The sequence below is a fragment of the Rana temporaria genome, chromosome 10, assembly GCF_905171775.1.
Source record: "Rana temporaria chromosome 10, aRanTem1.1, whole genome shotgun sequence".
Taxonomy (NCBI): Eukaryota; Metazoa; Chordata; class Amphibia; order Anura; family Ranidae; genus Rana; species Rana temporaria.
Window position 1 is genome coordinate 74,505,245 of NC_053498.1, and position 27,233 is coordinate 74,532,477.

Genomic DNA, 27,233 nt, shown 5'->3' on the forward strand with positions numbered 1-27,233 from the left:
ACATTTAGTTTTATTTTGGTGAAGTAGGGGCATTGCTTTAAGTGAATTTAAATGGTAACTGTAGTAACTCTCCATGTAAGCTAAATGCAGAGCTTTATCTCAATCTATCAGATTGTACATATAACAATGAGCTGTTAATGTCATTTTGGTAATGTTTCTGCAGGTAATCTCTCTGCATTCTGTTGTTTGATTTTTTTCTTTCTGTAGGGACGGTGTTAAACACTTTAAATATATTTCTAGGTTTGGATTCAGTGGGGAAGGATTAGAACAGTTCTATGATTTTTATTTCTATTAGAAAATTTTCCATATTTAGTGCCCTGGTGACCACAGTTACCAAAAGCATTTGCATTTTTGTTTGTGTTGCTGTTGGAGATTTTCCCTCACTTCCTGTCTGGTGAAACCGTTGTCACTGTGATGGTAAGTGAGAGGAATTCTCTCTGACCGAGCCCTGAGTAGTAGGTATAGATCAAAAGGGTCTATTCTGTATCCACGCTATCCTAAGCGAAAATGTAAAAGATTTTTATTCTCCGCTTGGGAATTAAATGATCTATGTAAATTACTAATATTTATATATATGTGTGTGTGTGTATGTATAATATATATATATATATATATATATATATATATATATATATATATATATATATATATATATATATATATATATATATATATATATATATATATATATATATATATATAATTAGTTTCTTTATTCTGTAGCAGTATATTGTCATTGTTCTCTTCTCTTATAGTTATGACCCCACAGACTTTGAACATCTCGCAGTGACATCGGACATTAAAGAGCTGTTCCAGTACATTATCAGGTAATATGTACACTGTACTGTAGAGTTGTTCACATAAAAAAAAGAAAATTTGAAACATACATTTGGTTTTAATGGATGAACTGAATCTGGTGGTCTATGATTGCCTAATGTTTTTTTTTTATACCTCCTACATGTATTACCTGTACATTTGTACATTAGTACAAACTGTCAGGTTCAGCTGTAAATGGTGTCAATGGTGGCATAGTTTATTCAAGAACCAAATCATGCCAGCACTTTAAAAGGACAAAGACAATCCCTTTACTTAAAGTGGAGGCATTTTTTTCATCTGTAGACAGCAATGCTTACCTCTAATCAGTGGGTCTTGTACATTTTTGATGTGCCAACTTTTTTTTTTTTTATCTTTTGGGCACTAAATCGGGATAGCAGATCATTTGGGATGTAGCGGTGGTATTCACCATTGCTTGTATATAGTCTGTTCCTTTTGTCTTCTGTTTAAAGGAAAAGTTCACCTTTCGCAACGTTACACCCCCTATTCAGGCTGTAACATGTTACAGATGCAGCAGCCACCCCCTTTTCCCCGTTGTCACAGGGAGTGAGGGATCTTCTCTCCTTTTTCGCTGTCACAACTTTAAAAAGACGCAGCCGTACGGTTCTCCATCTGCCCAGCCACGTCGTTCATTCACAGAGTTCTGTAAATGTGGAAACTACAAATACTTGATTGTCTTTGGGACCGTCGGCTTGTAGTTTCAATGAACTACCAGGGCGCTGTTGAGCGTTCTAGGTAGTTCATTGAGTCTTCCTGTCAGTGTGTAACTGCCTGCCAGTACAAAGTATGAGCAGAAATATTACACTGCAAGAGTGATGCATGGCAATGCTTTGCAGGCTCGTAGTAAAAAATAAATAAATTCACATTTTTTAACCTACAAAAAGATGTGCATTTATTTATTTTTTTTACAAAAGTTAACTCCTTTTAAGAGCATGTGAGCAGAAAACTCCAAAATAAAAAGTGTCAGGGATATAGTGCTTCTTGCCCAAGGCAAGCTCAAACTAATCATAAGCTATAGTATAGTTTAGATACAGCACACAATCATTTAACGACAATCAGTGTTGCCTTGTTGCATGCACGTTGTTGGGTCCTAGGTTATAAAGAGCAAAGTAAATTCAACCACAGTTCATTTTGTTTGGCCACTTGAATGGTTGTGCTGCTATGACATTAGCCACTTCATCTAGGCACAGGTGCTGCATGTACCCTACTGCTGACAGGTCAGGAGAAGCATCCATGGCACAAGGGATCAATGGGATGTCTTCTGTCATAAACACTCTGCCTTTCAGTGGTTTAAAAAAAAATCGAATTCTGCTTTAAGGAAACCCATTCTTTTAAAAGAGATGCCTGCAGCACCAGATTGTACCAAAACAGGTGTGTGTAGCATTGTACACACTTGGCAGAGCACATCTTTTGGCAGAGTGCATTGGGGTGCCATTAAAGTGGTTGTTACCCTAGTTCCTTTAAAGCATGGTCAGTAGCATAGTGCTGTTGTCATTTGTCCCTTTTTTTTTATCTAAAATACCTGGTTGATGCTGCCAGTTTCTGTGTCCCCCCTGTGTCCTGACCATGGTAATCATGGCTGCTGTCCCCTGACTCCCGTGGTCGGTTTACATTCCTTTGTCCTCTCCCCCTCCCTCCTTGCCTGTCAGCTCCAGTCTGTATCTGCATAGTCAATCTCCTCCAAGCCCCTCCCCTCTCGTCCTGGCTCAATTCCAATGCATTACATAACACAATGACTTGTATCTTCTCTAATTCAACAAGATATTCACTGCAGTGTATCTGTTTTTTAAAAATGATAATCCTCAATACCTTTTTGCACAACTCCTCTGTGTGGTCACATGATCTGCCTCTGCTGGCTGACATCACTGGGGAATCTCAGCCCCTCCCACTGCTGTTTTTAGATCAAGGAAGCAGAGGGAGATCATGTGACTTTACAGAGGAGCTGTGATAAAAGGTATTTAGGATTATAATTTAAAAGAAACACACACACACACTGCACTTTATATCTTGCAAAAACAGAGATGATACAACTAATTGTGTTATGTGATGTTACACTTTTTTTTTTTTTTTTTTATCACTTCAGACTCCACCTCATAGAGTGTGCATTTTATGCTCATGTTCTGCGTGCCAGCCCATTGCATCTCTATGTTGGTTTTGCATCATAAGTGTTGCTTCTTCTTGTGTGGAAATTTTTATTTTTTTCTTCGTTTTTTTCCTTTCTTTTCTTTTTTTCTTCCTTTTTCCTTTTTTTTTATATATTATATATATGCATATTATTGTTATTTATTAAATATCACTCCTCATGCTTCAGAGGCATTAAAAGAATTACAATTTCATTTTATCCCCCCCTTATCCTTCCTCCCCCATCCCCCCTATCTCACCTTAAACAATCTCCTATGTCTCTAGTTCTCTCTAATTTTCTTCTAGTGTATCTTTTAAGTATCTACCCTTAATTTTTCTGCATAACTCCACGATTTCTTGAAAGACCTCCATTTATCGCATTTCGTGATTTGTAGGATGTTGTTACCCTCTATGTCCTCTTTCAATTCTTCCATTCTGTAAGTTTCTTCAACCGCATCTATCCACTCCCAAATTAGGGGGCACTCCGCTTCTTGCCACCTCCTTGGAATAAGTCTCTTAGCGGCATTAAGTAGATGTGGTACAAGCGTTTTCCTGTAACTTTTTATTCCTTCCTCCCCCCCATGGAATAGGATAACCCATGGGTCCATCTTGATCTTTTTCCCCGTGATCTCTTCCACACAGGCCAAAATTTTTTCCCAATACCTCTTAACTTTGGTGCATCCCCACCAAAGATGTGCCATATTTCCTGGTGATCCACATCCCCTCCAACACTCTCCTGTCTGTTCTTCTTTGAATTTTTTTAGCTTATCCGGGGTCATGTACCATCCGGATATGCATTTAAAACACATCTCCGCCGTACTACTATCTACCGCAGAGGAGTGTGTCAAAGCCAACATTTTATCTATTGTGCCCCTATCCCGTTGTGTTCCCAGTTCCCTTTCCCATTTTTTAATGAATGGAGGTATGTTCTGCTCATCCATCTTCAATAGAATCCTATATAGCTTTGAGGTAGTTCCTTTAGCTCTTTCCGTGGAGCATATTTTTTCTAGATCTGTTAACTGGTCTCCCGCTCTCAGTGAGCCTGGTAGCTCTTGAACAAAATGTTTAAGCTGCTGGTACCTCCATTCATTAATTTCCATTAAATTCTTTTTAGCTTTTAACTCGGGTAGTGTTATTATGTGCCCCTCCCTTATTATATCCCTTAATTGTGCAGTGTCCTGTTTGATCCAATTCCCCCCGACTTGTGTTTTACCTGGTGCAAAATAATCGTTATTTTTTAGTGCTATGAAAGGTGAATTGTATTCCTTCTCAATTTTTTTATAGACATTATCCCATATTTTAAGTGCATTTTTTGTTATTTCATGTGTGTTTTTATCTAGTGTTCTAAATTGGGGGGGATTCCATATTATCTTGTCCAACCTCGTCTGTGCTAACTCATTTTCTAAACTAACCCATCTTTTTTCTTTGTTGGCTCTGGCCCACTCCACCACCCTTGTCATTACCACTGCGTCATAGTATCCTTTAACATCCGGTACCGCTAAGCCCCCCTTTTTTTTTGGTTGTTTTAGGGTCTGGAGTGATATCCTATGTTTCTTATTTCTCCATATATAATTCATAATTATTTTTTTTAGTGCGGTAAATAGTGTTCTCGGGAGGGCTATGGGAATCATCTGAAATTTATATAATATTTTAGGTAAAATAACCATTTTGCAATAATTGATTCGTCCTATCCATGATATTGCTCTATTTTCCACTCTTTTTGTTTCTGTCTTAATTTCATTTAATAGGGGAATGAAATTTATCTTATACATTTTTTTTATAGAATTTGCTAACAGTATCCCTAGATATTTGAGTTCTTTAACCCAGGCGAACTGGTACTTCACTTTCAAGAATTGCTCTTCCAATTTACTTATATTTATACTCATAATCTCCGTTTTGGTGAGGTTTATTTTAAAGTTCGAGATTTCCCCATAGTCTCTACATAAATTTAATAGGCTTAAAATTGATGTTTTGGGTTTATCCAAATAGAAGAGGACGTCGTCTGCAAAGGCAGAGAGTTTGTATTCCTCCTCTCCTATTTTAATCCCTTTTATTTCTTTACAGTTACGGATCCTGGCCAGTAACGGCTCCAAAGAGAGCACAAACAGGAGTGGTGACAAAGGGCACCCCTGCCTTGTACCGTTTTTCATTGAGAAAGTTTGAGATAGACTACCATTTATCTTTATTTTGGCAGTGGGAGACAAATAAAGGGCTGCAATCCAGTCTATCATTCTCGGTCCAAACCCCATATCCCTCAGGGTCAGCAGCATAAGTCCCCAGTCTACTCTGTCGAACGCTTTTTCTGCGTCAATCGACAGAAGTAAACCTGGGGACCCTACTGCCTTCATTCTCTGGAGCAACAAGAGTGTTTTTACTCCATTGTCTCTACCCTCTCTACCCTGAACAAAGCCCGTTTGGTCTGGGTGTACCAGTTTTGACATTTCCTGTCTAACTCTTCCGGCCAATACCTTTGCGTACAATTTTATATCTGTATTTAGCAGAGATATCGGCCGGTACCCTGAACAGCTTCCTGTGTCTTTACCTTCCTTTGGAATAACGGTGATGGTTGCCTCTGATGCTTCTTTACTTAATTTATACTCTCTTCCAAGGCCATTAAAGTACTGGCATAATTTTGGTAGAAGAATCTCCTTGTATTTTTTGTAATACATCACTGTGAAGCCGTCCGGGCCCGGGCTTTTTCCTGCTTCTGAACTTGTTAATGCTAGTTTAATTTCATTTTCTGTGATAGGCCTATCCATCCCTTCTGCCTCCGTTTGATCAATTTTTGATATTCCTGCTTCTTTTAAGAATGTTGTAATCTTGTTTTCTTTCTCCCCTTTTTGCCAGTTCTTTTGTTCTACCGAGTATAATTTTTCATAGTATATTCTGAATGTTTCTGCAATATCTTTTGTTGTATGTAAGACCTTACCTTTTTCGTTTTTAATTTTGTCTATATAATTCCTGGATTTCTTTTTTTGTACCATCCGAGCAAGGTGTTTGCTTGTTTTATTTCCCCACCTGTATCTTTCCCTTGCTATTGAGTTAAGTTCCCTTTTTGTATCTTGATCTAAGAGTTCTTTAAGCTCATTTCGCTTGTTTACTAAGTTTAGGTATAAGTCTTGTTGCTTTTCCATTTTCTTATGTTTTTGTTCAAGATTAAAAATCTCCCCTATAAGTTTTTCCCTTTTACTACTTTCTTCTTTCTTCTTCCTTGCTCCTTCAGAGATCAAGACCCCTCTTATCACCGCCTTATGGGCGTCCCATAGTGTTGCTTTAGAGATTCCATCTATCTCATTTGTTTTAAAGTACTCTTCTAATTCTTTTTTAACCCTCAGGAAACTTTTCTCTTTGATTATTAGCTCCTCATTAAGTCTCCAGTTTTGATAGGGCTTTTGATTCCCTGAGATATTTATGGATATGCTAATGGGGGCGTGATCCGAGATCGTCATGGCTTCTATTCTTGTCTCGACCACCATTTCCAGCATTCTATGGTCTACCAGTATGTGGTCGATCCGAGAATAACTACCATGGACCGGGGAGAAGAACGTATAGTCTCGTTGGCCTGGGTTAAAGATCCTCCATGTATCCACTAATTGATTTCTATATAGGCTTTCCTTAACCTTTTTTAGTTGTATGTCTTGGGTATTTGATGTCTGATGAGTTTTATCTACTTTCGGGTCCATACAGAAGTTTAAATCGCCTCCCAATACTAACTTTCCCCCCCTAAAATCTTTTAGTTTCCCTAATATTCCCAACAAGTATTTCATCGGGGAGGTATTCGGGGCATATATATTTACAAGAGTGTATTCCTCCTCCTCCAGTTTTCCTCTTAAAAAGAGGAATCTCCCTTCCGGGTCTGTCATTCTATCTGTTAGAACAAACCGTGTCCCCTTCGCTATTCCAATTGCTATCCCTCTAGCTCTTTTTGAAATGGTATCTCCATAGTACCATCTGGGGAAGTCGGGGGAGTATATCTTTATGTTTGACCCCAATGTAAGATGGGTTTCTTGTAAAAAGGCAATGTCTGTCCTATATCTTTTCAACTCCCTCAATATCTTATGTCTCTTAGTTGGATTATTAAGGCCTTTTACGTTATAGGACAGACATTTAATCACTGGCATCCTTGTTTTCCTTTCTTCGAATTATGCTTTCTTCTGATTGTTTTGGTGAGATAGGGTTTCTTCCCTCCCTCATTCCCATCCCTCCCCTCCCTCCCATCCCTCCCTCCCTCCCATCCCCTCCCCCTCCAACCCATCTCTCTCTCCTTCCCATCTCCTCCCCCCTCCCTCCCTCCCCCCCTATTTGGCCTATTAAAGGCCTCTGAACCGTCTTCCATGTCTTGGTCCAGATCGCTCTGGGTGGGGGTCTGAGATTGCCTCCCCCCCCCTCCCGGTTTTCCACCCGGAAGGGAGTGGGGGAGGGGAAAAACCCCAACCAGAGGTCAGAGGAAAGCTCAAGCAAGGGACAAAAGAGAGCACAGGAGGAAAAAACAACAACAACAAAACAACAACAAAAAAAAAAAAAAAAAAAAAAAAAAAAAAAGGAAGACACAAAGTCATACAAAGCCGGAGAAAAAAAAAAAAAAAAAAAAAAAAAAGGAGAAAGAAAAACAAGTGCAACTAGAGAGAACAGGGGAGAGGGGAGAGGGGGGGGGTTTCCCTTCCCCCCCCCCCTCCCTCCCATCCCCGCCTCCCCCCTACCCCCAACCTGGCAGGTCAGGGACCTGAATATCTAATTTCCTACAAAATTCCCTCAAGTCCTCTGGAAATCTTAGTGTCGCAGATCTCCCCTCCTTTGTTCCAATTAGGCAAGCAGGGAACCCCCAGTTATACTTAATGTTCAAGTCTATCATCTGTTTTAAGAGCGGTTTTAACAACCATCTCCTTGCCAGGGTTTCCGGGGCCACATCAGTAAATATCTGCAGCTCCGTCCCTTCAAACACTATCGGAGGCTGTCCCCTCAGCTTCTTCCAAATTGCTTCTTTGTCTTCATATAATCTAAACCTTATTATGACATCTCTTGTTCGCTCGGGGGTCGCTCTTTTCGGATTTCCCACTCGATGAACCCTTTCAATTCCAATTGGGTTATCTATTGTTCTTTCCAGTATTGGATTAAATATCTTCTGCGCTATTGGCCTGAGGTCCTCGTCCCTCTTCTCTGGTATAAATCTTATCCTTAAGTTCTGTCTCCGGCTTCTATTTTCCTGGTCCTCCAATTTGTAGCAAATAAGTCTCTGTTGTAATTGAATCTGATCTATCTGGTCTTTTAGTGCGTTTGATTCCTGTTCCTGTTTCTCCATTCGTTCTTCTGCTGTTTCGATTCTAGAGAGCATGTGAACAAAATCGGTCCGTAAATTCTGTATTTCACCTTTTATCACGTTTTCCAGCCTTAACAGCATCTCTGCCATTTCTCCTTTTGAGGGGGACTGAGTATCTGCGCTTCGTTCATCTATCCTGCTGCTTTCCAGTCTGCTTCCTGTAGGCCCCTCCTCTCTTGATTCTATATATGTTTCTCTGGAGATATCACTCTGGGGTTTCTTATTTTCAGCCTTTTTGACTTTATTCACTTGTTGTTGCTTTGTTACCACCTGGGCCTCAGGGGCGCGCGGGCTTTCCCCTCTTGTCACAAATGGTCTTATTGAACTTGTTGCTGTTGTATTGCTTGGAGTAGTTGGGGGTCCCCCTTTTGTTGATCTACTCGTCATTCTGCTCATTTTAGTCTCCCTCCTTCTAATTCTCTTCCCCAGCTTGGCCTCTTATTCCCAGCCGGTTAATAGAGAGTCCAGTGTCAGGGAGGTACCCGGTATGAAGTGCCAAACTGGGTTGGGTTAGATGTTTGCTTTGAAGGGATTTACTATTTGCTCCTTTAATTTTGTCCTTCCCCCCTCCACCCCTCTCTTGGCTCCTAACCTACTGATATTGTCTCGGTTTTCAGGGGTTCTGATAGATACTCCGGAAACAATATCACTAGTGAATCGCAGATTCACAGGGGGACTCGCCTGTTTGGTATTATTCACTTCCCAATCCCTCTTTTTTCCTTATTGCTTAACATTCCCCTATACTGATGTTATGTCACCGTTAGGTCTTAATAAGCTCTTGGTCTCTCCCCTTGTATATGTATAGCTAGACTTCCTTCAGTAAGGTATCAGATCGATAACATGGGGTCGCAAGCGTTTGCAAAGACCTGGATCCCTAGTTCAGCGGGAACCGCGGGCTAATTTAAATACCATGCCATTAAATTTCACACCAATATACAATATGTTGCATAGGGTTATTCAGCATATCACGTACAGATTTCAAAGGCCCGGGTACCAATATGAGTGAGCTGTTTGAGCTCCCTTGGGTGTTTGCACCCTGTGCCTCTTTTGTATATAATCGTAGTTTGTTCTCAGACGCCCCCCTTCTGATACTCTGACCCCAGTTCAAATCAGATTCAAGTTTTTTTTTTTTTTTTTTTTTCTCCTTCCTTACACGTTTCCCTTGCTGTACATTTTATTGACTTTGTATGCTTGATCCCCAGGAACAGTCCCTTTCAATTTTTCAATAAGAGTGAATTCTCATACCTTAAGGATCCAGCAAGTTAAAAAAAGATTAAGTAATGCATGACAGACCTGTTCTTTAGTGGGTTAGCGGTGTCCTCCGACCCTCCTTCAGGGATTTTTCCCCTGCCTTACCTCCGTGCTTCCTTTCTTTGGCATAGGTGATTTCTTGCTGCTGGCCTTACTGTTTGTAGTAATGGGTGAAGCAGTGGATTGGTCTGAATGGGCTCGGAGAGCTCCGTCCTCCCGTCTCATCCTTGTGTCTCGTCTATCCCCGCTACTCGCCGGCAATTCTCCCAGGTCTCCGCCACAGCACAGCACGGTCTGCAGTGAGTAGTACCGAGAACCGAGGCTCCCCTACTCACCACGCCACTCAATTGTGTCCGTGCGGGTCCTCCGCCATACAGCGCGATAGTCGGCGTGTGACGTATGGTGTGGAGGCTGTGTGAAGGCAGCCGTCATCCGTTTCCTCTCCTCGGCTAGCGCGGTCCGTCTCTCCCCTCAGGCAGTCCCATAGATCTTCATCCCCCCTCACCCTCGAGCGCGCCGCGTCCTCACGTGCTCGTGCACGCCATCATGATGTGCCAGCCGGTGATGTTACACTTTTAAGCATGAATGACACCACATCGCACTAACGTGTGTTACTGTAGTGTGATGGTGTGAACATGGCCTAAAAGCACGCTATTGTAGGATGTTTGCTATCTCAGTATCTTATAATAAAATATTAAATGTCTTTTGGGGAACCTTTGGATAACACTTAGCAATTATCCATTGCGTATATGGCCAATAAGAGAATTTTTCAATGACAAGGTGGCATTATATCCTCATAAATATGGAGGTTGTTGGCACAGGCTACACAATGCATTCACAACGTCCAAAGAGCTACAACAAAATGACATTCTGTCATATGCAGGTTTATGGAGATATGATTATGTGGAACTTTGGAAGTATGATGATTAAAAGTGTAACACAGTGTCTGCCACACTTGTACAGCCATCTTTAACGCACTTGTGCTAACATTTCCAGTCCAGACTATCCACATACTAAATCACAATCTGGGAAGTCACAAAATTCTTTCAGCAGATCTGTTTTAAATTTGGATAAAGGAATTCAAATGAATAGAAATGTTGCTGAAATAAAGAATGTATTGGAGTGTTTGTGCTGCAGTCACTCTGTTCTACAGTATATTTGGTCTTGAGTATAATTTAGAAATACATTTTCATTTATATGTACAGTTATATTTGAGTGGATTCCTCCTTTTATTTGGAAGGATCCATATGTATAGATTGTGGTGAGATTGAGTTTTAACCTACATAGAGCTTCAGTAGTTTTAAATGCTTTGATTATTTCACCAGATACACTCCGCACACCATAGATTTGGACCACAGATTGAAACCTTTTATTCCAGACTTTATTCCTGCTGTCGGAGATATTGATGCATTCCTAAAGGTATTGTACTTACTACAGCAGTAATGAATTGAAAAACATGGCTTATTTTATACCTGTATCAGTTTTGTGCAAAACAAAAAAGTCTTATTAAAGCGGTAGTTCACCCCCCCCCCGACACATTTTACCATCGAGACAGGCATTGTAGCGCGAGCTACAGTATGCCTGTCCCGATTTTTTTAACCCCGTACTCACCTTGTAGTCGTCCATCGTAGATTTCGGCTCCCGCGGGGAATGGGCGTGCCTATGGAGAGGGAGGATGATTGACAGCCGGCCCTGGCACGTCACTATCTCCGAAGACAGCCGGAGTAGGTCTCGGCTCTTCACGGCGCCTGCGCACAGGCTATGCGCACGCGTCGTGAAGACCAAGCCTATTTCGGCTATTTCCGGAGAAGCGTGACGCGCCAGAGCCGGCCGTCAATCATCCTCCGTCTCCATAGGCACGCCCATTCCCCGGTATCTTCGATGGACGACTACAAGGTGAGTATGGGGCTAAAAAAAACGGGACAGGCATACTGTAGCTCGCGCTACAATGCCTGATTTTAAGGTAAAAGAAAAAAAAATGTTTTTTTCCCGTCGATAGGGTGAACCCCCGCTTTAATAATAACTAATGAGAGCCATTTTCCTAATTGTACATCACAGGATGCAGGAAATGGTTAATTCTTCCCAGACCACTGGGATATGCTCTACTTCCAGGAGATTACACACTGGCAAATAGAAAAGTTTGACTCAGCCCTGCAAAAGCACTCTCACTCCCAGCATTGCCTTAGCTTTTTGTTAGTGTGCTAGGTGATGGACATACCTTTCTCTGCTGAGTGCGTTTTCCTTTCTTTAGTGCTTCTAGCAAGATTGCATCCAGCTGCTGAAGCTTTGAGTTCTTGAAGTAGCCTTTAACCGGATTTGTTTCTAGAGGTACTGTACCCAAACCCTGGGGGAAAGGACAGGACTGACCTGTAAACTGCTTTGTGCACTGGTCCCTGTGGAAAGCACTTTTCTTGGCAGGTGGTATAGCCCATTTTTTGTAGATTCAGTGGTGTATGACTGACATAGAAGAGGCAAGATTGAGCCGTTATGTGGCTCTGAAGCATTTTCACTGTAAGTAGATGCCTCTGTATTGGGCTCACTGGTGGTTTGTTCCTGACTTCAGGCCTTGGGGGACATGGGTGTTGTTTTATGGCTTTCCCACCGCCTTAAGGAGCGGAGGTGTGAAATCAGTTGTGGTGCCTCCCTAAGGTCACCCCAAGTCCAGAGTAGTGAGGCCTTGCATGGTCCTCCGGCTTTGGCACCGATGTTACCTGCCCAAGCTGGGACACCACAGGCTGAGCACCTGTTTGGCAATGGTTTAGATCTGTCACACTCAAGGAGTTATTGCCCATGTTGCAGAACCAGAGTACTTTTACTGTTAGTATTCCAACTTGTTCACTGTGTCCAAGCCAAATGATGATGTGTGGCCCTTTCTGGACGTAAAGCGCTTGAACAAGTTTCTGCATGTTCAAAAGTTTTGTATAGTTAGTGATTACTTCTTTCCATCAGGCGGATTTCTGTGGCTTCGATGGATATCAAAGATGCCTACCTGCACATTCCTATATTTTCTATATTGTCTCACCAGCGTTATATCTGCACTTTGCATTTGAGGAACAGCACTTCCAATTTGTGGCTCTGCTCTTTGGCCTTGTCATAGCACCACAAGTTTTCACAAAGGTGTTGATCTTGGTGTTTGCTCTAATTTGAGTGTGGGCAATCCCCATTTTGAAGAATCTGATGATCTGCTCTTGCAGGAACAGCCAGTGGACAGCTTAAGACTCCTTTCAGACTGAGCCGCTATTTTTAGCGGCGCTATTTGGCCGCTAGTGGGGTGCTTTTAACTCCCGCTAGCAGGTGAAAAAGGGTTACAACCGCCCGCAAAGCGCCACTACAGGCGGCATTACTTATTGATTTCAATGGGCAGGGGTGCTTTAGGCGTGGTGGGTTCACCGCACCGCTCCAGTGTGAAAGCCCTCAGGCTTTCACACTGGAGTGAATGGAGCAGCTGTTTCAGGGCGCTATTTTTAGCACTATAGCGCCTGCAAAGCGCCTCAGTGTGAAAGGGGTATTAGGCCAATGTGTAAAAGATTGTGCAAAACTTCAGCTAAAATCCTAAAATGTATTTTGTGCAAAACTTCAGCTAAAATCCTAAAATGTATTATGTGTGTTAACATGCGTTAAGTTAAGCCAGCACATTTGTTATGAATACCTGCATTCTGGGCATACATTCCTGAATGCATAGGACTCCAACTACGAGTACCACCTAATACAGCGTTCAACCCTGTCCAGCTGCAGAATACTTTAGTCTGCCACAGACTTTGACAGGTTGCAGGCGGTGGGCCTGGACGCTGTACCTGTGCCTCTTGGGTGCACTAAATGCTGAGATTTGACGTACAGGGCCCAAACGCCCTGTGTACAAAGGAACTAAAAGGTTGCAAATAATAAATTCCAAGTTTTAATATAATATGATTTTTACTAACATTCATAAAGTACATATTTAGGTGGAGTTATACACTGAATTTTAAGCCCACATTCACATCAGACCGTTTTGACATGCGATTTGACATAGCAAATCGAATCTCAAATCGACAGCTATTGCCGGCTGCAACAGCACCGTCCAAATCAGTGCGACGCTGCACCGATTCCCAAAAGTAGTTCCTGCACTACTTTTGGTGACTTTGGGGGCGATTTAAATAGACATCTGTGCAGGAACCCGCACTGATGTCTCTGAAATCACTCCCGAAGTCAGACTGACATACGGGTTTGAAAATGTCAATCTAAACTGTTATAATATTGCATCTTTACCTCTCGGAAGCCTGCAGACACAAACCTAACACATGCCTGGCCATCAGTTATTTTTCATATACAGTATGTAGTGCTGTAGGGCTTATTCTGTCAGCTTTGTGTTGTAGCTTTTTGCAAAAAAGCTTAAATTTTTCATAGAACTGTGATGCCCCGCATTTTCTGGAGCTCAATAGATGGATTATAAGTCTGTCTGTCTGTCTGTCAGCCATTGTGCACTGGGATACATTACCTGCAGGGAGCTACAGAAAATATGTGTATTCCATGTTCTATTGAAGGCAGGCTCCTGGTGTGGAGATGGTGTTGATTGGCTTAAAGAAGGATTAAATCCACTGTCAAATATTTTGCTTCTTTTGAAGAAAAACCTAAATATGCATTTGATTCTGCCTATATCTCTGGATCTTGTGACAATTTAACACACTATTTTCATTGAGGACCCATTTACACTGGCAAACTGAGCTGATTGCACATCTGCTCATGTGTGTTGGAAGACACCGTGCCGATACACAGATCCTGAGACATTGCACTGTTTGCTTTCCCTTTGTGGCATTATTGACATTTCAACACAGTTTGATTCAGTACAGCAGCATTGCAATGCAGTGGTTGACCGCGCAACTTGCTGCTCTGAAAAACGTAGGACTGGGTAGCTCCATTGCGTCTGGTGTGCATGGGCCCTCAGGGTCCCTTCACACTTGTCCGTTTTACTACATGAAAATGCATTTCAAATGGTAATGTCATTCATTCTTATGTGACCTGTTCACATCTTAACATTGCTGCTTATTGTATTTTTCAAAATTAGGGCATAGTGCACGTATTTTAAGCAAGTAAAGCAGCTTCATTGGCATGAGTGTATCATATACAGTAATTTCTTGGATTGCGAGTAAAGCGATTTATGAGCGTTTCACAATACGAGCTATTATTTTTTTTTTTAATCCTGACTTAGTTTGCTAGCGTTGTCTCGCAAAACGAGCAGGATTTTAAGCCTCTGGGGTTTGCAGTACTGCATTTATTCAGAGATGCGGGGGCGCCAGTGACACTCGGAAACACTCCGTTCCCAAGTGTCTCCAAGCCTCTTCAAGTGCATCTGAGCGATCTTCGAGTGTTTCCGACGCCACCTCATCTCTGGTCACATGCGGTACTGCATACGCTAGCAGTCACTGTGGAACAAATTATCAGAGTTTTTTATTGACTCCTATGGGGAAACTCGCTTTGATATAGTGCTTTGGATTACAAGCATTTTTTTGGAGCAAATAATGCTCATAATCCAAGGTACCACTGTAGTTTTGTCTGTATGTCTGTCTGGAAAAATTCCTTGTTTGAGAAGTTGTGATGGAATAAAAAATGTTCATGTGTCTTCCATGTAGGTTCCACGGCCTGATAGTAAACCAGATAACCTTGGCTTGTTAACTCTAGATGAACCATCAACAAAGCAATCGGATTCCACTGTTATGGCTCTATGGTTGACTGAAGGCTCAAAGCAACACAGTGTTTCGGTGAGTAACTGTGTCAGGAAGTACAAATTATGGAAGCAGACATCATGAATCCTTGAGGGATAACAGAACAGTATTTCCTAATCTATCATCACAGGGTTTCTGTTAATTATGACCACTGCTGTCACCTACAGGTGAATGGACTCTAGACAAAATAAAAGGCCGGCTTCTTACATAAGCATATTGCCTTAGTTTTGTGCTAGTGTCGTTAAGTGATGGCTGTGCCTCTGAAGTCTATGAAGAATCCTATCTATGTTCATTTGCCTCTGGATTTTACTGCCTATTCTATACACCCCTGCTAGGGAATAGGGCTTTTTCTGGATGAGTTGCCTAGGGTTCTGGGTCCAGAGGAATGGTACCCAGGCACCACGGTGAAGGCTGACAGCCAGCACTGGACCATGTGGACAGCAATGACCTGGGTACCTTGTATTCAGTACCAATGCTTGCAGGTTGCTATACAGGTCCAGTGCAGGGATCCCCAGGGGAAGTTCTATCCCTATAAGCCCCTTTGGGGCAAGCCCACTGTGATGGGTAAAGATTTGGGCTTTCTGATATCCCTGTAGCCTAAACTGGTGTGTAAACCTGTTTAAAAGCTGCTCCTCCTTATAGCTGGGTGGGATCTCAGGCAGAGGTGTAGGGGGAAGGGTTTACCCTGTAATAGCTACACTCAGGGTCAGATTAGTTCTGAATCCCTGCCCTTATCTAGTCTTTCCACTGGTTAAGGGCACATCACTTTGTGTCTAGTGAGGAATTTTCATTAGCCATCTCAGGCTTGCACAAACCGCTCTTGTGGGTTCTCACTGGGTTGGAATGCCTGGGACACAGACCTGGCTGTGCTCCTTGTCTTCTCAGTCTTTAAGGATGCTATAGATTAAAGGTTGGGAGTCCTCTTTAATGCATCCTGCTCCTTGGTAGTTGCAATCAGCAGTGGCTGCGGTGGAAGTATGCCTGGCAGTATGTCCAAAGTTAAAATAAGAAAGTAACATTTAAAAAATATAAAAATTAAGGAACACTGTCATGATTTAAAAGTTACAAATAATATAACAGAATAAAGAAAATGGTAATTAGGCTGTAAAAATGTAAAATGCATGTAAGGTTGCCAAAGACAGTAGGACAAACCCCCAATATGCTTCAAATATATTAACAGTAAAAGGGTCAGGTCTGGGCATGTAGGCTCTTTACTGGATAATTTTGAGTTGATCACTGGGGACATAAGGCAAATGTATTAAATGCCTTCATCAGCTCTGTTTATACAAAGGAAAATAGGGAAGCTCAAGTCCTTAAAGTGTTTAACCCCCCCCCCCCCCCCAAAAAAAAGATCCTGTCCCCTAAAGCAGATTTAACCGCACAGTGCTGTGTAATCTACCCCTCTCAGAACTGTAAAAAAACTCCCTGAACCTGCCACGTCCTGTATACCCCTCTCTGCGCTGACCACGAAAATCAGGGCAGCTGAGCCCTGACCACCATGGTCAGCGTACGTCCCTCCTTCATTTCACAGCCTGCTCTGCTCTCCCCTCACCCCCCCTCCCTGCCTGTCAGCTCTGTGACTGTGTCTCTGTCTCCGCCCCCCCCCCCCCCCCATTAATGTGGTCCAGAATTATTTAGACAACATAAAGGTGAGTAAAGCACCTGGACAATATGGCTCATATCTAAGATTCCTCAAAGAGCTCAGTTCTTGTTATATCTATAAGCCATTGTTTCTAATTTTTAGAAAGTGTTTAATGACTGGCATGTTACCACTGGATTGGTGTAAGGCCAAATACGGTGCCTATATTTAAAAAGGAATCAATGTCTTTGCCAAGTACGTACTGACTGACTAGTTTTACTTCTATAGTCTGCAAGACACTGGAGAATTTAAAAAAAGAACACACAAAAGAGTTTTTACTAGAAAATATTTTAAGCAAAAGTCAGCATGGATTCACGAAGGTCGAAGTTATCAGATTTGTTTGACTTTTTATAAATAAGCAAAAACTTAGACAAAAGAGTGGCTGTGGATAAAATATACTTGGATTTTGCTAGAGTGTTTGACATGGTTCCCCACACATGGCTAATGTGTAAATGAAAGTCTACAGGCTTAAAAAATTCAGTTTGTAAATGGATAGAAAACTGGCTAAAGGAACATAGTTCGAGTAGTGCTTAATGATTCCTACTCTGAATTGTCTAGGGTTATTAATGGTGTATCCCAAAGTTCAGTGTTGGCACCTTTTTAGTTTTTAACACATTTATAAATGACATAGGGTCTGGGATTAAAAGTACCATTTCAGTGTTTGCAGATGACACCAAGCAGTGGAATTCTGTCCATACAGGATGTCTCCGACTTACAAGCAGCAACTATACAACCATATAGCAAATTAGGATTAATGTTGATAAATTTAAAATGATGCACTTGGGTGGTAAACATGCATCATACATACTAGGAGGAGAACAGCTGGAGGAGTCAATGGTGGAGAAGGATCTGGGTGTTCTGGTAGATCATAGACTTAATAATAGCGTGTCTCCGCTGTGGGAAATTCCAGGGCTCAGGTGAGTAAAACAGGGGGGCCAGTCACTAGAAGAAGTTTTTTCACCTTCATGCATAGGATGCATGAAGGTGAAAAAATGCGAGGGTTTACATTGTGATCAATGAGTATAAATACATAAGTGGTCCATATAGTGAACTTGGTGTAGGGTTATTCACTTTCAGATCATTACAAAGGGCGAGGGGCACTTTTCTTTACATCTGGATGAAAATAAATGTAACTTTCACATATGGAAAGGCTTCTTCACAGTAAGAGATGTGGAAAAGTCTCCCTCGGCAACTAGTTCTGGCCAGCTCAGTAGATTGTTTAAAAAAAGAGCTGGCTACAATCCTAAATGCACAAAATATAACTGGACACAATTTTTTTAGAGGTAATGATGACAGGGGTAGTTGATCCAGGAAATGTTTGATTGCCTCCTGGGGGGGATCAGGAAGGAGTTTTTCCCCCTCCCCCACTGAAGCTAATTGAACCATGGTAGGTTTTTTGCCTTTCTCTGGATCAACTATGGATATAGGATGGTGTATATGGAGGTTTGCTGTCTGTGTGTGTTTTTAATTGGTTGAACTAGCAGAACTGTTGAATTTTTATTTTTTTCAACCCGACTAACTATGTAAAGCCTGTCATTGGACAATACACAGAGGAGATCCTGAGAGCCTTGGGCTTCTTGATGGATGCTTTTGAAGATTTTAATGAGCAACTCTCTAGACTGAGCGTTCTCTCTCCATCCATATAAGGAGAAACCTGTGGCCTATACTTCTCTGTAAGAAGCAAATAGAACGGTTGCCTTTTGAGGGTAAGTGTTTGTTTGGCTGTCATGGATGTTTTCATCAAAAGGTGACTGTTGGAAAAAGTATGCTGTTAGCCCAGAAGAAGGCAAAACTAATGAGTCAAGGGCCTTCTTCGACTGCAAAAAAAGTCATTTTGTCAACCAAAGGCCTCAAGTTTCGAGCAGAAGCCTACCACCCAGTTTTGTAAGAAGAACTGGAACTTGAAGACCTCCAAGGCCAGAGTTAATTCCTTATTCCAGGGCTCCCCACGTATGCACTTTCCAGGCTGTATGGACTTGGAAAATTGCAGACAAATGGGTCCACAGTGTGCTGTCAGGAGATTACAAGCTGGACTTCAGAAGCTTTCCCCCTACATGTTTCATGTGCTCAATTGTCTTGGAACCTCAAAGAAGAGTGAGTTCCTTTTTGCAGCATTGTTTCAGGGTATAATTGCACCCATACCGGAATGAGAAAAGTTTCATGACTTATATCTGAACATTTTTTAGGTTCCAAAGCCAACAGAAATGTCCTATTGGAGTCATATTCTTCTGATCTATGCTTTCCCTTTACTTCAACTTCTGTCTGCTTGCTCTGCAGGATAAAGAGGGTGTGCTAATGATTCCTATAACTTTGGCTTGGCCCCCGAAAAATGGAGTGTGTTGATATTGTCCATCTCCTAGCAGAAAAGCTGCAGGCTCCTCCAGTCCGACCAAACAAGTTATTGCAGGCCAAGAGTCCACCTCCATCCTGCTTTATGATTGCTGACTTTGACAGAATGGCTGCTGAGGCCCAAGTCCTAAGGAACAGGGGTGTTTCTGACTTAATATTTCTACTCTGCTCAGGGAATAAAGCCAACCTCCAGGAAGGTATACCATTGTACTTGAAAGGCATATTTTGCCTGGTCTAAAGGTTTCATCCTTAACCGCATGTTGCAGGTTGTATTTTGGCTTTACTCTAGTCTGGCTGGAGTTGTCTGGCCATGAGTACTATCTGGGTCAAATTTTGGCCTTGGTCATTCTGTTCCAGAGGCCTACTGCATCTCATTCATTGGCAAAGGCTTTTGTACAGAGAGTCATACAGATTTGTTCTCTGTCTGGTCTTCATATCCCCATGGGATCTTAATTGGTTGTATCTTTTTTTACAGCATGATGAGTTTGAACTCATTTGAGATGTTCCTTTTGGCACTTATTGCACACAAGGAGGTCTATTTGTGGCCATTTTTTCAGCTCATAGAGTCGGAGAACTGAATGAACTTTCCTGTAAACAACATTTTCAGGTCCTTTTACTGAGATAAGGTAGTACTTCAGCCTCTCTTTTTTGCCTACGGTGGTCTCTTCTTTCTACCTGCACCTCTGAAGTAGGAGAGAAAAGCGCCCAATCAAATGGACACGGCCCCCTTCTAAACACTGTTGGGCGATGTTTATCACCCCTGATACCCAGGAGGAGATGCAGCATATATTGTGCATAAATAAATCACCAATGATCTTCTTGCTTCTGCATCCAACATGTGGCCCCTCTGATTATTTATTCTTACCAGGTCAAACAAGCCTGGCCTTGGTCTAGAAGTGAATGGATCCAAATTAAGCTGTCATTTATAAATTGAAGCCCATGAAATTCTGTAATTTATTCTTCTGTGTATTCCCAATATTCACAACCTCTTCTAAGCACCAAGCCTACCAAAGTATCAAAGAAGATTCCAAATGGTATGCCCAGTGTGACACTGGTATGTTTTTTGCATGAGTGGGGGGGAGCTGTTTACATTGTGAAAATAGATTAATAATGTGAGTAAAGTAGCAACCCTGTCCATGGTATTTAACATGATTTAGCACATTGTGAATTGGAGAGGCCACACTCCTAAGCAGCATATGTACTAAATTACTGCATGGGCTGCTTAGGAGTGTAGCATTTCTAAGTCACACTTTGCACAGTAGGCTAGGATGAGCACTTGAGACACCGGCATTTAAGAGTAGTGGGTCACCGGAGAGGGTTGAATGGGTGCTTGGAGCGGCGCTCTAAGAAACTAAATAGGTTAAAATAATTTAGCACATAGTACATCTATAATAACTACATTTTTTTTTCTCGAATTCGCACAATTATTTACTGCCAGTCTAATGACAATGTAAAAAGCTTTTTGACTGGAGCACAACAAAGCAAAGAAGGACCCTTAGTTTTTAATGCTAATGTCTTCCTAGCAGCAGCAAATAAAAGTGAAGAGTCTGGACAATGCAGAAAGGAATCACAAAGCTATAGATTCTTGGATGGCAAGCATCAGCGAATTGCATCATTCAAAACCACCTGCCAGCGTTCACTATACTCGGTAAGTCCTTCATTTTTTTTTACTTATAGTATACCCATATACATTAGTCTGTACTTGAAATAGTTCTGCCTGCGAATTGGAAGAGGACCTCTTCCCTCACTCCCATGGTGTTCCTCATCTTAAGTTTCCCACACATAGCTCGGAGGATTTTTCATAGACTTTGATAAAAAAAAATTCAGCTAAAATATTTTTTGTAAATGGCTTAAGGAGGACTAATGAACAATAAACCTTTACATAAGCAGGTCAGATAAACAGAGGACAGTATGGGAAACAGCAGTTTACATACTTCACTTCTCTTGCACACAATTCTTGAATACAGTTTGCCTTCAATGTGTCAGTCATTTAGGGCTCATTCACACAAGCACAGAGGCTCGGACAGTGAGCAAGCTGTTTGTGCATCTGGAGCTACATGCACACAGCCTGTGTTGGCCAATGAAGGTGCAGTGGCTGTACAGACACCTGAGTTTGACAGGTACACTGGGATTAGTGGGTGCACGGCTGCAAACTAACACTGTATGCGCTCAGGGCCATACACCGTTTCTGCTTAACTCTCAAATTTGGATGTCTGTACATTTGCTGTGCTATCATTGACTAACATAAGCTGTCTGCACGAAGCTTCATGCTGCTCCAGACACAAACGCGTGGCTCCTGCACACTGTATGGGCATCTATGCCTGTGTAAATGAGTCTTTAAGGATATGATAAATGCTTCCTAATACGTCTACAAATCCGATTCTAAGATGATTTCCAGTAAACATTAATGTTTTCTCTTTTCTTGTAAGTGCATCTTAAACATATAAATCATTTGTCTCTAGGCCTATGCCAGAAGTTGAAACATTAATGCAGGAGTGGCTGCCAGAATTTGAAGAACTCCTTGGAAAGGTTTGGTTACTAATGTGAAATTCTTATTCTTAGACTACAGGAACAGTCATTCTAAACTGTCCTTGCTTGTTTCATCAGGTTAGTTTACCATCGGCTGATTTGGATTGTGACCTAGCCACCTATATTGATATGATATGTGGTAAGTTTGCAAATATAAGTCAGGAATACAAGTTGTTTTCTCAGTGAGGAAGATAATGGGCTCATAAGGACAAGCTGCCCGATGTGCATATGAATAGCTGCAAGAACTGGATAGAGAGAGCCAGAGGAGCTGATGAGGCTCTCTTCTATTGGGAGAGCGCTGACTAGGAGATGTCCAGATGCTCTCCTGCCGCTCTGCTACCTGGCCAAATTCTTCCTATGTTAGTGCCTGCATGCTAAAATCCCTGGGAGCTGTGCACGTGTTCTTGTAAGGAACTGCAGAAATCTCTGCTGTACCAATCTCAGGCTCCTTTTCTCCAGTCAGTTAGTGACGAGGTGTTATATCGCCTCCTCATCACCTGATTTAACCCTGTATGCTGCAATTGCATGCATCACAGCCATATTAAGGGGGTTGTAACCCTTTACACGCCATTTTTCCTTACAGGTAAGCCTATAATAAGGTTTACCTGTAGGTACCATGAATATCTCCTAAACTTGCATAGTTTAGGAGATATTCGCTATAACAGCATGTGCCGTTTCTTCAGCTGTTGTGCTGCTACTGGCGGCTCCCACGCATGCGCGGGGGTGATGTCATCCCAGCTCCGGCCAATCACATCGCCGGAGCCGCGATACCCGACAATAACTCCAGGAGACATGTCAGCCACAGCAGTGTGCCGGGACCACTGCAAGGGCTTCAATCTAAGGTAAGTATATGCATACTAACTCATTATGCCTCTGTCTTGCAGGTTTTTTTTTTTTTTTTTTTCGTGGGTTTACAACCACTTTAACCCTAATGGACGAGTTTGACAATCAGTGCCGCTTACCAGACTCTGGAGCACATGTTAAAAATGCAATGCCACAGTATGTGAATAGCTCCGGCCAGCTGTTATTTGATCGTTTGTGTTGGCAGCCCAGGGGGCTGGTAAAACTGCATCTCAGCTGCCTGTTTTACCACCCAGACCCCCCCATCTGAAATAACTATTTCATGAGCAGTTGAACCTATTCCTAGTACCGGGTGTTTGTTTTATGTACTTATGGACCTTCCCAGGTCCAAAATGAATATTTGGAAAAATAATTTTGGCCCTCCACAATAGTCCAAGTTTCTCATGTGACCCCCTTAGGAAAATTAATTGCTCACCCCTGATCAAGACTCCGCTTGATTGCACTGACTGGCAGGGAAGTTTTCTTTTAGCCTTTGAATATATATAGCAATGTGCTACAGACAGTCAGCAACATGATGTAGGAAAGACTGTATGTCGTCCTCTTACAGTCCTCTCACACTAGGCCATGACCTATATTGGCTATACCGAAATTGGACCTGGATCTTTAATTTATAGATTTTGTCATCAAAGTCTGTGCGATAAAAGAAAACAATATGTGATATAGGCATCTGTCAAAAACTAAGACTTGTTTGTAATGACCCGGTATGTGTAGCCTTTCATATAACTATAAAAAAGGAATATTAGCCATACCTTTTTTCTTAGTAAAACTGTACTTGCTTGTTGCTATTATGATTGTTATATTACAGTTTATTTTTTTCAGGTATCGTGGATATCCCTGTTTACAAGAGTCGTATACAGTCTTTACATGTCCTCTTTTCTCTGTACTCTGAATTTAAGAACTCTCAGGTTGGTACTTGGTTCCATGGATCACTTTCTTTTCCAGTATCTTTCAGAACAAATAACAGGGGATTGCCTACAGGGGTGAAACATTTAAACGCTAACCCCAACTTTTAGAGCATATTACACTCATGGTTGAAAGTGGACCCCCCCCCCCCCATACTGATCCCAGGATGGGATGATGGCATGTGGTTGTACTACTAATGTGAAAGATTATGTTACGCCGAGTAAATAGATACCTAACATGTCACGCTTTAAAATTGCGCACATTCATGGAATGGCGCCAAACTTTGGTACTTAAAAATGGCGGGCAAGTGGTTAAAATATAATGAAACCTACTCTTACAGCTACCAGTCCAATGTTTAAAAACTCCACACTCAGGAGTAAGCTACATTTCATGTGTTGTATGGGGAGGAAGAAAGTAATGTTTCTGTTGGTAGGCAGGTTTCTTGCATATGTTTTCTTGCAAAATGATTTAACAAATTCTCGCATCTATGCGAACAGCACTGATGGGCGAATCCCTCTTGCTGCTATTGTATTCTGACAAACGCTGCTGGTGGCAGTCAGATTCTCCGATCAGTGGCGGCATTTGACGGAGTGCTGCTGTTTGGCTTACAATTTTCCACCTGGCTGCTTTGATTTTTCAATTGATGGACGTCTGGAGGAAAGGGCCCAACAAGGTCACCCAAAAAGTGAATTTTGTCTGGTTCATCGGGAACTGGCTGAAGTTTGCACAGTGTATAGCCAGCTTAAAGGGTCTAGTCAATAATTTAATCTACTTTGTAAATTATGTGAAAACGTTTACAAACTCCTTTGCTACTTACACAAGTACAGTAATGGCAAAGGATATTGTTAAAAGGGGGTATCTCTGACTTACCAAACTGCAGGTAAAAGCACAGGAAAATCAGCTGGCTGTTGAAGAGAACGTCATTGGAGGAGAGCAGGCTGAGTTCTCAGCACAGCTAGGGAACTGACCAAGCTGTCCTCTCATGCCTAGTGTGGCCAGTTTTTCATAGGGGCTGGCAGGATCAACCAAGTATTTCACACAAAGGAAGCAAAATAAAGAGAACAGGATCCTTTTTCATACAAGTACATGGTACAGCAGGCACATATAAAAGGAATATAAAATCTTGGGTTTGCGTATTCTTTTAAACGCTGCATATCTTCTTGGCTGACTTTATACTAATAACATTTCTATCTCTTTACAGCATTTTAAAGCTTTAGTTGAGGGAAAGAAGGAAAGAAATTCATCTGGCAATAGTGCAACCACAAGCAAGGATAATGAAAGTACCCCCTACAACTAAAAAGATCTTTATCACATTTCTGACTGATCTTGTGGTAAATATTTACAGGATTAGTCTATCCAATCAGTCTACTTGTTATTCTACACTTAGGAAAATGCTGGAAAGTTGAAACTGGACCGATTTTGAATGTATTTTTCTATAGAGTGCATCAAGTTTGGGAAGACACAAAACATTGGATGTGGGCACACAGATTCATAAATGATGGCAGGGAGTCCTTGCCACTGGAATCTACAAGGAGTTGTTTTGCAATTGGCCACCTAAAACACGTTTTGTCTTACTTCCATTTTTTTTGTGAATCATCCACATTTGTTAGCACATGGAAAAGTAAAATAGAAATTAGTAAGTGGTCTCCAGTGTGCAAATGATAAAACTACCCTTGTTATTTCTAATCCTATGCCATCTACGTATATAACAGCCAATAGGAAAATAATTCTAGCCAATCGAGAAAGCAGGCATGATTTCATTGTATCTGGGTAGAGCTGTCGTGAAGGTAGTGTGGATTTTTACAGTGTTTTCAGAGCTGCTATCCAGGAATTGTTCAAGAACTGTGACGTGAGAGAGGGAGCAATGTAGAGCTTACAAGAGCTTCTGTGCAAAGGAACATTTAGATTAGATGGCAAGAGGAATAGCAAGGATTTTTTAAGACAAGTGTACTTGATTTAAAATCTCTTCTAAGTTATGCACTTGTGATACTTTGTATATTTCTATTATATGAATTACATTTGAACAATATTTACCCTTAGTATCATCAAAGGATCACATCAATATATTTTTTTGTCCTGTAGATCTTTGTAAATACAAAAGTCTGTGCGAATTATATACTTTATATTTTCTGTAAAAGTAATGTTAATTCCGTTGTTTATATTACATTTCACATACAATTTTTAAAGCAAGAGTGTTTTTTTTCTAACACCTACAGGATCCTGTCTGTAGCTACAAGTGCTCTGGTACCTTCACTCAGTGTTACCAAATGTGACAGGTGGTGTTATGGAACATTATTGAGGTGCAGAAGGAGTGGGGGGCATGCAAGTTCAACCTTCTGAGGTCTACTTCACATATAGGGATTGATTTACTAAAACTGAAGAGTGCAAAATCTTGTGCAGCTCTGCATAGAAACCAATCCACTTCCAGGATTTTTTGTCAAAGCTAAAGACAGAGACAGAGACACGGAGCTGACAGGCAGGGAGGAGGGGGTGAGGAGGAGGAGGGAGAAAAGCAGAGAGGAGAGCTGTGGATGACGAAGGGACGCACACTGACCATGGTGGTCAGAGCCCTTATTATCATGGTCAGCACAGAGAGGGGGAAACGGGAAGTGGCAGGATCAGCCAGGTTTTTTACAGTTTAGAGAGGGGCAGATTACACAGCACCAAGCACTGTGCTGTTTAATCTGCTTTAAAGGCACCAGGATCTCTATTTTTTTTTTTTTTTAGGTTAACAAACACTTTAATTCATAACCAGTGGCAGACATTAACTATAGTTTTGAACTTTCCTCCAGTTAGTTTGAGGTCATATCCCAGTGTTCTTGATTTTGGTTTCATATTGACCACCTTGGATGTATTTAAAGGTTTCAGTCATGTCCCCGATTTCCTTCAGACTGTACATATTAAGTTCCTGAACTCGCTCTCGATATGTTTTATCCCCCTAACCTTTCGCCATTTTTGTTACCTGTCTGGACTTGTTCTATCTCATCAATATTTCTTTGTAAGTGAGGCCTCCAGAACTGTACACAGTATTTATTCTAAATGAGGTCTCACTAAAGATCGATACAGTGAAATCAGAACCTCCTTCCTCCTGCTGGTGACCCCTCTAGTGATACAGTCTAGAATTCTATTTGCTTTGCCCACTGCCTGGTCACCCTGTTTGGTAATTTTGCAATCATCTGAAATATGTACCACCAAATCTTTCTTCTGTAGTGCTGGCTAACACTGTACCCCCAATGTTGTACTCTCTCAGGGGATTCTTTTTCCCTATGTGCATTATTTTACATTTAGATATATTGAACTGCAGTCTCTACTGCTTTTGACCAATCTTCCATCAATGACAAATGTTCCACATTACAGACACCTCCAGGGATATCAACCCTATTAAATAAAGAAAAGATGTTGCGCTGTCAAAATAGTGATATATATCCATTAAAGTCCTTCACATAATCCAAAAAAAGGGTGGTGTCCTTCCTATTAACGACAGGTGTATCCCCTTGTGCTCCCCAAGAAGGGATAGATATCTTTTGTTTTCTTCTTACCAGATAATAAGATCTTTCAAGGCCTATACACCCATTAGTGAGTATTTACCCCCCCCACTTCAGGTATAAGCCAGCTCAACTGTTCAGTCTGTTATTGGACGCCAGTGATGCATATATTGATCTCATAGGAGCCTCAGACCCCGATCATGCAGTAAACCAGAAGGAAGATGAAACAAACTGATTGCACAGCG

General features: G+C 41.6%; 1 protein-coding gene across 2 annotated transcripts in view; it reads left to right on the top strand.

The window, feature by feature from the left end:
- IFT46 (intraflagellar transport 46) overlaps positions 1–25,693 on the top strand; it is a 49,687-nt gene extending 23,994 nt beyond the window's left edge. The window contains exons 5-12 of one of the 2 annotated variants that reach the window (XM_040325492.1): positions 756–827; positions 10,849–10,942; positions 15,130–15,258; positions 20,734–20,858; positions 21,673–21,739; positions 21,818–21,878; positions 23,420–23,505; positions 24,705–25,693. In XM_040325492.1, the coding sequence (XP_040181426.1) occupies positions 756–827; positions 10,849–10,942; positions 15,130–15,258; positions 20,734–20,858; positions 21,673–21,739; positions 21,818–21,878; positions 23,420–23,505; positions 24,705–24,800 (730 nt within the window). In that variant the 3' untranslated portion in view covers positions 24,801–25,693. The remainder of the gene's footprint in view (positions 1–755; positions 828–10,848; positions 10,943–15,129; positions 15,259–20,733; positions 20,859–21,672; positions 21,740–21,817; positions 21,879–23,419; positions 23,506–24,704) is intronic. The other variant, XM_040325493.1, reaches the window with a different exon arrangement.
- Positions 25,694–27,233: the final 1,540 nt, after the last annotated feature.